At 43.0% G+C, this 13,917-nt stretch overlaps 1 protein-coding gene across 5 annotated transcripts in view; it reads right to left on the reverse strand.

Annotated features, from left to right (window-relative positions):
* Positions 1 to 12,220, reverse strand: part of srgap3 (SLIT-ROBO Rho GTPase activating protein 3) — a 258,575-nt gene extending 246,355 nt beyond the window's left edge. For all 5 annotated transcript variants that reach the window (XM_062969763.1, XM_062969762.1, XM_062969761.1 and 2 more), the window contains exon 1: positions 12,081 to 12,220. In XM_062969763.1, coding sequence (XP_062825833.1) covers positions 12,081 to 12,147 — 67 coding nt within the window. In that variant the 5' untranslated portion in view covers positions 12,148 to 12,220. The remainder of the gene's footprint in view (positions 1 to 12,080) is intronic.
* Between the last annotated feature and the right edge of the window lie 1,697 nt (positions 12,221 to 13,917).

Raw genomic sequence — 13,917 nt, forward strand, 5'->3', positions numbered from 1 at the left:
GTTTTGGTGACACTTATGGCGGAAGTTACCGCAATTATCAACAACCGGCCGCTGGTTCCCCTTACCAGTGACCCTGAGAACTTACAACCACTGACTCCTGCACTTATTTTGACACAAAAGGTGCCAGGATGGAAGGACGTCATGTTGCCAGTTCCGGACGGAACTCACCGTGCCCTGTGGAAACAGGTGCAGTCCTTGGCCAACCACTTTTGGAAAAGGTGGAAAGCTGAGTACTTAAGCCAGCTTCAAGCTAGAAGAATCTGGCAAAGCCCACAGGACAACATTGAGGTTAACAACGTTGTGTTGTTAAAGGACAAAGACTTGCCCCGCCATGCGTGGCCCATGGGCATTGTATTAAAGACCTTTCCTTGCCCGGACGGTAAGGTCAGGAAAGTTCAATTAAAGACTTGCAACAGAGGCAAAGTGTCCATTTTGGACAGACCAATTAGTGACCTCGTGTTGCTTATTGGAGATGTTTAAAGTTCTAGTGTTTGTATTGTTATGTATACAAAGGTGTTTGTATGTTTTTGATTGGTAAATTCCCACATCCTGGGAATTTAGCGGGGAGTGTTCCGTCCCCCAGGACGATGGTTTGCCTTACCTATTGGTCGTTTGTTTGTTTTCCCTCCTTTACATTTTGTTTGAGCCTCTGGCTGCAAAAGCCTAGGAAAAGTGGCTTGGAATCTGCAAGAGCTGGCTGCAGTTTTCTTTGCAGTGATTGGTCAAAGAGTGCAACATCTTAGGACCGCCCTTTTTACCAGGGTCTAGTCTCCATTTTAGAGTTTCATTCTGGCTATAGTCTTCCAACGTGCTGGAGCTGTGCAAGGCTAACTGGGACAAATCATCCTCAAAACCAGGCCAATCTAAGCCTATCCAAATTAGATAAGTATTGAATTATATTGATCTGGAATAGGAAATCTAGTTAGAGGAGCAGAGTTATTCTGTCGCTTCTAGAACTAATCTTTGCTGTAAAGATAGGGAAGGAAAGAGTTTCTCCTTCTAATATAGGCAGCGTGATTAGGGTATAGTGGTTTTGTAATCACCTTTGCCTTCTGGAACCAGGGATAATTCTGTGACTAAAACCTATAGAAATTTGTTTCATTTTCTGCAACTTTAAGATCTGTGCCAGGTTTACAACCTTGTATGAATAAACATTCTTTTTTGAAGTTATCCAGACTCAGTCGTTCAATATCTATAGGACAGCTTATAGGGATTTGCAGTTCGCCCGGATAAAGGACAGCACGTTTCAGTTTTATAGCTTTTTATTGTCCGGCGGACGGACGGCACACTGCTTCTATTTGACTAAAACTGAAACTAGCAGAACAGCAATGTTAGATTCGTCTAACCAACTAGAAAAGTGTGGCATAAAGTAGGATTTTAAAAAGTAAATACAAGATTTTTTATTTTTGAAAACACTAGTCACAAGCACTCCCTAACAAGAAAAGAATTATTCCATATTCTCGTATACAGGAGGAAATGTCATTGCCAATATAACATCTGTTATGATAAATATGTCATCAAAACCAGAAAAACAATGTGATTCTGGCTTCAGGAGAACTATTATTTTATTCATATGCACCATTTCATGAATCAAGTGACATCTCAGCCTTGACAAAGAAAACAGACATTCCAGAGATGTTTGTGGCAGCTTCCAGTAGCCAACAGTCTTCATCCTTTTGCCCCAACACCTTGGTTATCAAAACATAAACTGGCATGCCAGTTCTCACACTCCATATATAGAACTTAACTTACAAAGTATATAAGGAATGTAGTACATTTATAATATACTTTTTTTGTGTTGTTGAAGGCTTTCCTGGCCAGAATCACTAGGTTGTTGTGAGTTTTCCAGGCTATATGGCTATGTTCCAGAAACATTATTTCCTGATGTTTGGCCCACATCTGTGGCAGGCATCCTCAGAGGTTGTGAGGTAGGTATACATACCTCTGAGAATGCCTGCCATAGATTTGGGCAAAACGTCAGGAGAGAATGCTTCTGGAACACGGCCATATAGCACGCAAAACTCACAACAATCCACTATACTTTTCTTATCTCTTGGAGATCTGGATGGCACACATGAAGCTCCACAAGACTGTGCCATTAACAAGAATGAGACCTACCTAGCTCCATATTTGCGGTTTTGACTTTTGCAGATTTGATGATTCAGGAATTTGATTTAAAAATGTTATCTCGGGAATCCCTAGATCCTCCAGTGTGACTCTATGGCCCATATCCTTTGGTCATGCTCTAGGACCTTAAGATTTCAAGAGAGAATCGCTCTCTCTGGATCTCTAGGTCCTCCAGTATGATTCTATACTTGGCTTCCAGGGAAAGTCAAACACAGTGTCATGCTGGAGGACCTAGAAATTCCTTGAACTACCAGGTTAAATAAAATAGCTATTTCTTTATTCACTGCTTTTCACTTTCATCCAGTTCCTATACCCCTAACCAAATGTAATTGGTTGACTGTATATGCTCTACATACGTTTCCGTGCTGCCAGCTTCCAGCCCCTATTGGCTTTGTTCCTTGTGGTTCCCATTTAAGCCTTGGCTTCCACTGGACTACATTTTCAGCTCTATATTCTTTGTTTTCAGTGCTTTTCTGACTTGCTAGAATTAATTGTGGTTCACCTCCAGCCACTGATCGACAACACTGGCCATGCTAACCCCAAATTTCCTGAGCTTTTCAGCAAATGTTCTAACATTTCTTTGTTCCTTTAGATATAGGTAACTCGTCTATATTATCATTTGTTTATAAATTTATTTAAATCATCTTGTTTATGCTGGGAGGTAAATGAATAAATGCAAAACATACCCTTTCAATAAGAAACACTAAAAATTGCCCTATCCAGGTCTTCTGTATACTGTGTGGGAATTGCTTACAGCCTTGAATTCGCAATGTAATTTTTTTTTCTCATTTTGTTTGGCTTCATCTTTTAAAATAAACAAGCCTTGTGAGGATTTGCTTGTCGAGGATTGTTTTTATTGGTTTTTAATTTGATTTAAATGTTAATTTAAGATGTTATTTTATAGTATGGGACATTGAATGTCTGCCTTGTTTTGCAAGCCGCCCTGAATCCCCCTCGGGGAGAGAGGGTGAGTTAAAAATAAAATTATTATTATTATTATTGTTATTATTATGACCAATGGAAACAAATCATTTATATATTTTCCACTTACAGTAATACAGAAGGAAAGAACATAACAATATTACAAATTGTCCTGATGTAATACTGTCACATATTGTCTTTCCTTCTGCTAATATGCATGGTAGTAAAGCTGGGCCCCTTCTGTATTAGTCCACAACAGATCAGGACAATTTGTAATCCTTGAGAGGCTGTTGAACTGAAACTCCCATGAGCCCAGCCAGCCTTTCCACTGGTGTAAGTTGATAAGAATTGCAATTTAAAAAAACATCTAGGGTCCACAAAGCTAAATCCACCAATCTCTTCATCAGATTACCAACCAAGAAGATGCAAGACAATAAGGAAGGCATCCTATGCCCCATGTGTCTGCCCAGTGAAAAGAAAATATGCTTATTTAGACTAACCTTTTGTCACTGGAACTAACATCCTCATGGAAAGTTCCCCAATTTCCACCATTATTAAGGCTTCAATTCACATAATAAAGTGAACTGATCAATTTCTGTGATGATTAGAAGTCAGGACATGCCTTTCAACGTTGAGCAGGTATTTTCTTATCGTACTTATAGTGCACATTACAATACATATTGAGATAGTGTGCAGCAATCTATACAATAATTTATCTCCAAGTAGAACCAACACATATAAATAATATGTTGGTTGCTCCATATGCATTCCATGTAGGAATTTTAAAGTATCTTTCACTCACACACATGCTTACAGCCATTCACATCTCAACTGGCAGTTCTTTGTTTTAAATCTTCTTCCTTTAGATACAACCAAAAATAAGTTTCCATACAGTGTGTCACACAGCACAGGGGAGAATATTTTAACTAAGGCATTAAGAAGAACTGTTGAATCACACTACCAAAAGAAACATATTACTACATGGTTACTAGAAATAGTGAGATATCGTTTCCTGCCAACCCGTATCTACCAATACTTGGGAAACTCTTCATCAAATCACCAACCAGGAAGACACAAGACAATAAACTATCCTCTTTGAAGAACTTCTCATGCACCTTAACCTTATTGTACAGCCTAACCCAATGAAATCTACTATCCTCATAATCTCTAAATCCTATTGTCTAAATTGCCTCCTTTGATGAGGAAGTTAAAAGCCTTTTACACCTGTAAGAAAGACATCTCATATCACCTGGTGGGGAGGAAGATGGAGGAATGGGAGAGAAAGTACTCCATATGCTTCACACTGGAAAAGAGTTGAATTAGATCTATACACATAATAAAAGTGAAAAATATGTATGTGTGTATGTATGTGGAAGAGGTGTCCACTACACAGACAGCCTCCCGCCTACACAAACAGCTATAGCTCCCACTGAGCAGGAGACACCAATCGCCCTCCCTCCAGTGACATGCAGGTTATAGTGAGCACCATGAACATGTAGCCCAAACCCTGCCAGTGTCTTGCACAAACACCATCTTGCCCCCCACCCAAGTGAAGGCTTTCATGGGGGACCATTTCCTCCTAGATGTTCTGTTTTTCCTCCAGAATGGACATCCCAGGGTTCCTTAATTTGGATGACCCTGCCCACTGCTGCAACTTTAACCCTTTCCTACCCTTTCCTGTGTCACACAGTTAACAGAAGAATTGATCAGCAACTGAGAATTCACCATGATTTACAAGATTTGTACTTGACCTACATTCAGAGAGCACTGTTAACCCAACCAACGATGGATCTGGACCAAACTTGCCACGGACAATGGGACTTGCAGTACCTTCACTGATACTGTGACCCCCACTGACAAAGAACTGGGACCAAACTTGGCACAGAGAAGTCCCATGACCAACTGAACATACTGCAGGGGTTTAAGGGAATGGAACTTGGTTTTGGGAGTTCACTCTTATGCAGAGAGTCCTGTACCCAGCCAACGACAGATCTAGACCAAACTTGGCACACACACCCACACACACACTCAACATGGCCAACTGCAAATACTGGCAGGGTTTTGGAATGATTGCCCTGGAGTTGTAGTTCATCCTTATCCAGACAGCAGCACTGAACCCAGCAAGTGATGGATCTGGACCAAACTTGGCACACACACACACAACATGGCTGAATTTGGGAAGGATTTTTGGGAATTGCATTTCACCACATCTTTATGCATTTTCTAATGGCAGCATTCATAAAAATAATAAAAATAACAAAAAAGTAAAAAAGGAAATGCTGATTTTTTTACTAAGACATAGCGTAACATATCACCAAACTGAGAACACCCAGCATCCAAAAATTAACAAGGCTATTTTCAATTAACCATTGCTGGGTACCCATGCTAGTAAATTAATAAACAAAACCTCTGTGCAGATGTCTGCATCCTATTCTAAACATATTTTATTTAATTAATTCATTTATATGATGAGTTTCTTCTAGAGCAGGATCCAAGGTAACTAAACTGAACTTATCTTGTGTGTCTCGTATCGTATAGGAAGATCTTAACAAACTAGCAGACAAGTTAGAAATACAGAAATTCAAAAGGAACAGTGACAGTGGCTAGATGACATTTCGCACTGTTGCCCAACATGTTTCCTCAACTACTACGAAAGAAACAGAAGCCCTGTAACACTTCTGGCATATTAACAGCATACAGATCCATTGATGGAATCATACATTCGAAAGTACAAGTGTTCGTCACAGTAGCCAAAAAAAGCCACATTCCCCAAAGGACATTTTTTTTAAATGCAGGGTTTGTTGATCCTACAGACAGAAATTAACAGGCGATAACAAAATCCTAAACTGGCAAAGGACAGTATAGATGTTGGATTTTGGTTGGAGACACCCAAAATTGCATGAGAAAAGTAAAAAAGAGAAATACAGCATGTCCCCAATTTTTATTCATCTGTCTATTTTAAGTTCTACTTATCTCTTGACATGGGCTGCGCATCAGACATTAAAATAGGGTACAGTTTTAAAGTTTTATTTTAAAAGACAATTAAATAAATTACCATATTAAAACATCACCACTTTAAATGTCTGTAAAATCATGTTAAAACATGACAACAACAATGAAAGTACAGCACACACACTATTAAAAGACTTTACAGCATACCCAGTTAGTCAACCAAATGTCTGTTCAAATAAAGAAGTCTTTACCTGATGACAGGAGAGCAAATAACATCAGATCACCAACTTCCACAAGCTTTTTTCCCCCCATCCAGGGAGGAATTCATTATCTCAAAGTCCACAAACCAGTTCTAGAAGTCTCAGAGAGCAGGTACTTTTTTGAGCCTCAATCAGAACATTCTGAACATCATCCTAAGCTAGGCATTTTAACGGGTAGATTTGGCTTAGCAGAAACAAAAACAGTGGGATGAGAGACAGCGCCATAGTCCCTTTTCCAACTCAAGAATTAAACAATGTATCAAAGACACACAGACACACAAATCCTGTTAACAAAAATGCTCCCCATTCCTTGTCGATCCAAAAGAATAATATATCAAGTGCATTTGTCAATATGTCAAGTGCAGTATATCCTGTTGGTGATAGAAGGGAATTAAAGAAAAGATATTATGGCCACTACAAGAGGCAGGGAAAGATTATGTGACTTATGTCACAACCCTAATGGTATACCCAGCCAAGACACCTTACTGCACAGATTGGAACTTTTAACTTGCGTCTCTCTGCTCTCTTGATCACAGATGGGAACACAATGCAAGGACTCAACTGGTGCAGCTAGATGCCATTACAGTTAGCCAACTTCTGACTCAATCCCATGGTGACACTACTTTGCATGCTTCTTTGTTATGTACCATGGGAGTGGTCACTGACTTCTTTGCAACTGGTAAAGAAGATGGAAAATGTCGTGAAAATTAAATTTGATTTCAAGACTGCTATACACATCAGATATGGCGGAGCCCCCAGTGGTGCAATGGGTTAAACCCTTGTGCCAACAGGACTTCTCACCAACAGGTCAGTGGTTCGAATCCGGGGGGAGTGGATGAGCTCCCTCTGTCAGCTCTAGCTCCCCATGCAGGGACAAGAAAGAAGCCTCCCATAAGGATGGTAAAAACATCAAACATCCAGGCATCCCCTGGGTAATGTCCTTGCAGACAGCCAACTCTCTCACACCAGAAGCGACTTGCAGTTTCTCAAGTCGCTCCTGACACACACAAAAAACCCAGATATGATTGTTAATATTCAGAGTCACATTGACCTGAAGCAGAAAGTTCTCCCAGAATTTGGCAGCTGGTGCTTGCTATTCTAGAGCCTCCGGTGGCCTAGGGGATAAAAGCCTTGTGACTTGAAGATTGGGTTGCTGACCTGAAGGCTGTCAGGTTCGAATCATACGGGGACATGAGAGAAGCCTCCCACAAGGATAGTACAACATCAAAACATCCGGGCGTCCCCTGGACAACGTCCTTGCACACGGCCAATTCTCTCACTCCAGAAGCAACTCCGGTTGCTCCTGACATGTAAAAAAAAAAATTCTAGAGCCCAGGTTCAAACCACAAGAGGTGATGTTACAATCAACAATGACAAGGGCACATTGAGGTAAACAAATAGAAACTAGCTTGCCTTCTCACTCTCTATTTTCACACTGCAGCTTCAAGCAAAGCTGCATCTTCATCTCAACTACCTCTCAGATAGTGTCATCCATCCATCAATTTATTTATAGTCCACCTTTCTCGGAAACTCAGTCAGCTTACCAAAAAAACAGAGAATACAACAGAGCACATGTAGTTAAAGGCATACAAAATTTGTGCTACTCAAAGTGGTAGGCCCTGAAACCAGTTCCAGTCCCTGAGCCATTGGCTGCAAGTCCAGCTCTAGATGACTTATTTCAAGAAAGATATAGAAAAAATTGAGTGGAATCAGAGCAGAGCAATGATGATGAAAAGAGGTATACAGAACAAAACATGAGGAAAAGTTGAAGAAATTGGCACTTTCAACTTGGTGAAGAGAAGACTGAAGGTCTGCCCCAAAGGAAAGGTCCAAGTCTAACCATTTGAAGTATAGGAGGACAACCTTAGACTGAACATCTGGAAGATCTTCATGGTTGTAAGAGCTGATTGGCAATGGAATCAATGACTTAGAGCAGTGGTTCTCAACCTATAGGTCCCTAAGTGTTTTGGCCTACAACTACCAGAAGTCCCAGTCAGTTTACTAGCTGTGAAGATTTCTAGGAGTTGAAGGGCAAAACATCTGGGGACCCACAGGTTGAGAATCACTGACTTAGAAAGATGGGGGGATTTCTTTCTCTGGATGTCTCCAAATAGAGCAGTGGTTCTCAACCTGTGGGTCCTCAGATGTTTTGGCCTTCAACTCCCAGAAATCCTAAAAGCTGGTAAACTGACTGGGATTTCTGGGAGTTGTAGGTCAAAACACCTGGGGACCCACAGGTTGAGAACCACTGAAATGGAGGCTAGAAAGCTCTCTCCTGGGGCTGCTTTAGCAGGGCTTATGTACTTTTGGCCCATGAGGCCCCTTTCCTACTCTAGGATTCTACAGTCCCTTAAGAATTTCCTGGAAAGTAAGAATTAAATGTAGACAAAAGGAACTAATATGGTGCTGGTATCTGACATACTGAAGAAAAAATCCTAGTCCACCACATCGGATTGCCTGAAAGGCATTGATATAGAGCACAATAATATTAAGACTGTCTGAATTTTATACAAGCCAATGATAATTGGCACACAGCAATATGCGTGGTGACAGCCAATCAGTGTTCAAAGCCAGCAATGAAAATACTAAGAATGCAGAGCGCACACAAAGGCATAAAATTAAAAGTCAAGAACAGCTCCCAATCCCCTTCTTTCTCTACTAATGCAAGTAGAGGCAAAATCTATTTAAAGCATCTAGGATACAATAGGATGTGAAACTCATCTTGAAGTCAACCAGCCTCAGTTCTGCAGCCTAAAGAATGCCCTGGTCTTATTTCTATGGCACAATTAGTATTTCATTTGATTTTATAGTGTGCTCTACTGATAGGACTTCTATCCAACATGCACCCCCTTTCATCATTTCTAAGCAAATGTATTTATAGATTTAAAAGTTATTGAGCCCTATTTTCAAAGGTGTGCAGCCTTTAGTGAACCCACACATACAAAATGAATGCTGCAAGCCACTCAGCTACTGGCTCTGAAGTAACCGCTGACTAAAGCACAATATTATGACAACAGCAGCAGATTGAGAAGTTTCCTGCAGGAACTAGCAAAGGACATCCATAAACAATTGCAAAAGATAAGAGAATTTGTCTTTTACGATAACAACCAGAAAGATCTTGCTTTCCTGGACGTTACTGGAAAAAAGCTTCAATGGAAATCAAGAGAGCCAGGTTTTTGTCCTTATTCTGGAGGGTAAAATGGAACTGCATCTGCAGAGGCTCGTTTATGCATTCTCTTCTGTCACAGAGTATGCAGAGCAAGGATTCAGCTCTTCCCTACATGGAGTCAAGCCATTTTGATTGAACGGCAGGCCTCCCTTTTCTGCACACAAAAATCTATAAATCTATCCTGCAAAATCCATGCACCAGCCTGAAAAGTTTGCTTTTTGTACAGTATAATTTATCACAGAGGTGAGAAAACTGTGACCCTCCAGATATTTTGTATATATTCATTCATCCCTGACCATTAGCTATGTTGGCAGAAGTTGAATTAAATGCCAGCACCATCTAGAGAGGTACAGCAGTCCAACCCTTGCTCTGTATGTCATTAGAGCTGTTGAAGAATACACAACCTTATTATTCATGCTTTCCCCTTTCCTCCCCCCTTTCTCAAAAATAAACCTCTTGTGTTTTTCAGAAAGGCATCAATACAGTTTTGCAAGGCTGAAGCTTGCTGCATACGCTGCCACGGCCACATTAAAATTGGATCAATAACAGGGAAGAGGATACGGATAGTACTCAGTGATATCTCGGCAACCAAACTTTCCACCACAACCTTTTTTACACCATGTTGGCACTACTCCCTGTCAACACAATGTCTGTGCCTGCAGAAAGAACCAAACTGCTGCTCTTTCGGCATTAACTCCCCCGACAATCCGAGGATTACGAACACATAAGTGGATGCTGATAACGCCTGTCATATTAGCCCCTTTGCAAGCAGTACAATGCCTGGTGCAGAGCCAGCTCAATGTTTAGGTTTATACAGCTCAGGAGCCTTGGTTTCTCAATGGGGAAAAGGAGAGAAAATCAAGCATATATGTGTGTGTACTCTCAAATGCTTGCTTCAACACAAGAAATGCAATGTAAATTGTGGTTTTATGTTGTGCCTGGGGTGTTACTTAACACGGAAAAAACAGTGACGGTAGTGGTGCTTACGGCAAAAAACAAGCTATATGCCACCCTCTTAAGGCAGCGCTTCCCCCAAGGGTGTGTCATGGTGGCAAAGCCTGGATCCAGGCTGGTTCTACACTGCATTATATGGTCAATGTAATAATGTATTTGTTTACTGTATCTATATACTGCTCTTCTCACCCCAGGGGGGACTCAAAGCAGTTTACAACATAATAAAGGCAAAATTCAATGCCTAACCTACATAGAAAACCAAATCATAAAATCTAAACAAGAACACATAGCTATGCATTAAAATCAATAAGACGATTAAACATGAAATAAAACATTTAGACATGAAGACATAGAATTAAAACCACCTAATATAAACATTAAAATCACATGATCCAAAATCGTAGACCGGGCCCATTCCAATTGTCTTTTGCACATATTCCCTATTTATTTCTTGCACTGCTTTACTTTACTGGCCAAAAGCTTGGTCTCATAACCATGCCTTTGTTTTCTTTCTGAAAGCCAGGAGGGAGGGTGCTGATCTAATCTCACTGGGGAGATAATTCCAAAGCTGAGGAGCCACCACCGAGAAGGCCCTGTCTCTCGTCCCTGCCAACTGCGCTTGCGAGAGTGGTGGGATCGAGACCAGGGCCTCACCCGATGATCTTAACCTATGAGGTGGATCATAGAGGGAGATACATTCGGACAAATAAGCTGGGCCAGAACCGTTTAGGGCTTTATAAACTAAAGCCAGCACTTTGAATTGTGCTCGGTAGCAGACTGGCAGCCAATGGAGCTAATGTAACAGGAGAGTTGTGTGCTCCCTGTGAGAAATCTGGCTGTTGCCCGTGACCATTTGAAGCTTCCGAACAGTCTTCAAAGGCAACCCCACGTAATGTAGTGGCAGTGCCAAAATGTAGAACCCTATAATGCAGTTCAATTTAGTTCAAACTGCACAATATGGCTCTACGCTGACCATGTAATTCAGTTTGAACTGCATTATATGGTAGTGGATAACCAGACCCTGAAACACACAAGCATCCAGCTTCAGCCTCAATGCTGCGAGCCTCCTCTAGTAGCAGGAATTGCAAGCTTTCAACCTCACTGGTGAGCCCTTCCCACTCCTCTGAGTGAAATGACTTAAGTGCTCATGTAAATGAGAATAAATATGTATATATGCATATATGCATATAACCTGAATAATTCAAGGAGTGCTGAAAATATCCTCTCTTGCCCAGACACCCAGGGAGATGCCCTTCCCTAAATGCTACTTCAGGTGGGGAAAAACAAGCATCACTTTGGGGAGCATTTTGCAGATGGGAGGTATTTTCCAAAGCCTCCACACTCACTGTGGGCGACATGCAAACCCATCCAGGAGAGGATCTGCAGATGGATGCACCACAATGGGTCCAGAGATTTCTCCAAAAGGGCAGGAGGGGAAACAACTGGGGATCTGCCTCCACACATACACATATACACAAATAACCCAGTCGCACAGCTGCAATGCAGCTTTGACTAGATCGCAAATCCAACCCAGATACATATACACACACACACAACCTCTTGTCTTGCAAAAGAGGTCGACGCCACGATCCACAATGAGAGGAAGAGTAAGATTGGAGGAAACAGAGGGAGGGAAGGAGGGAGGGAAGAGGCCAAGGATGAAGGATAAGAGAGCCCTCTCTCTGTCTTGGACGCACCTTTGACTTGAGTTTCATACTCCGCGATGATCTCTTTGTCTTTCTTGAACTTGGCTTGAGAGGACATCGTTGGGGAGCTGAGCCCAGAGCCCTCGGACCTCTCCTTCCTTGGTTTTCAGAGGGGAAAAAGGGAGGAGAAGGAGGAGCAGAATGGCTCTCTCTCTGCCTGGTGCGCGTCTGCCTCCCGATGCCTTTTCACTCCGGAGCAGAGAGACCAAACCCGTTCCTCCTCCGCCTCGTCCTTCCAGCCGGCATGGATTGCCCTTTTCCCTCCTCCTTCCTCTTCTTCTTCTTCCTTTCCTTCTCTCTTCAGGCGGCGGGAGGAGAGGGGCGGAAACCGGGAGGGTGTGTCACCTGCGCCCAAAGAAAAGGGACCTTTTGGGATTGGACGGGGACCAATCAAGAGGCAGCCCAAGGGGAGCCTGGTGGCAAGGCAGCGGGGAAGGAAGGCCCCTTTCCACGGGCTCCTCCTTCCTGAGTGGGCATTGGGAGCTCTCTCTCTCTCTTTCTCTTTCTGTCTCTCTCTTGGCGGAGATCAGGTTGCCAAAAAGAAGGCTGGCATGGCGCGCTCCCCTTCGCTTTGCCTTCCTGGAGACGAGAAAGGCAAGGATCAAGTTCGGTGCTTCCTCCTCCTCCTCTTCTTCTTCTTCTTCCTCGGGAGCCCACGTCACGCGCAACACAGGCCCCGCCTCCCGCCTCGAGGAAAGAGCACCGCCTGAGCCCACACCTTGCTCGCTCGCTCGCAGCCTTCAGGGCGCTGCCACTCGCGGCGGAGTCTCACCCACGGCGCGCCTGGAAGGCAAGGCGGGGACAGAAAGGGAGTTGCAGCTACACCAGGCATGGGCCAACTTAAGCCCTTCCCTCCAGGTGTTTTGGACTTCCACTCCCACCATTCCTCACAGCCTCAGGCCCTTTCCTTTTGCTCCTCAGCCGCTTAAGCGGCTGATCTATACAGTGGAGGGAATGCCTTTGAGACCACTTCACCTGCCGCTGCCCCGGGCTATGGAGTCCTAGGGGTTGCAGATGGCAAAAACAGAAGAACGTCCTGCCTCAGGGGAGCGTCAAGGTTTGATGATCCGCCACTGCCAGAAGGGACAGAGAGTTTCATCTATGCTGACGATCGTGCCATCACTGCCCAAGCAGGGGACTTATTTATTTATTTTATTACAATATTTATATCCCGCCCTTCTCACCCAATAGGGGACTCAGGGCGGCTTACAATAAAACACATATATAAAACTAGCTGTGCCCGGCCACGCGTTGCTGTGGCAAAGTCTGGTGGTATGGGAAATAAAGTATTGAGGAATTGGTGGTAGTTAAGATAAAGGGTAAACGTTTTCCCCTGACATTAAGTCCAGTCATGTCTGACTCTGGGGGTTGGTGCTCATCTCCATTTCTAAGCCAAAGAGCCAGCGTTGTCCGTAGACTCCTCCAAGGTCATGTGGGATGACTGCATGGAGCGGCGTTACCTTCCCGCCGGAGCAGTACCTATTGATGCACTCACATTTGCATGTTTTCAAACTTCTGGGTTGGCAGAAGCTGGGGCTAACAGTGAGGGCTCACTCTGGTCCCCCAATTCAAACCTGCAGCCTTTCGGTCCAGAAGTTCAGCAGCACAGCGCTTTAACACGCTGCGCCATCAGGGGATATTATTTCCTAAAGGTTGTGAATATACAATATTTCTGATTTTTTTTGTCTGTTGGAGGCAAGTATGAATGCTGCAATTAGGGAAAATGATTAGGATGTAATGGCCTTGCAGCTTTAAAGCCTGGCTGTTTCCTCCCGGAGTGAATTTTTTGTTGGGAGGTGTTAGCTGGCCCAGATTGTTTCCTGTCTGG

Source organism: Anolis carolinensis, chromosome 2 (assembly GCF_035594765.1).
Source record: "Anolis carolinensis isolate JA03-04 chromosome 2, rAnoCar3.1.pri, whole genome shotgun sequence".
Lineage (NCBI taxonomy): Eukaryota > Metazoa > Chordata > Lepidosauria > Squamata > Dactyloidae > Anolis > Anolis carolinensis.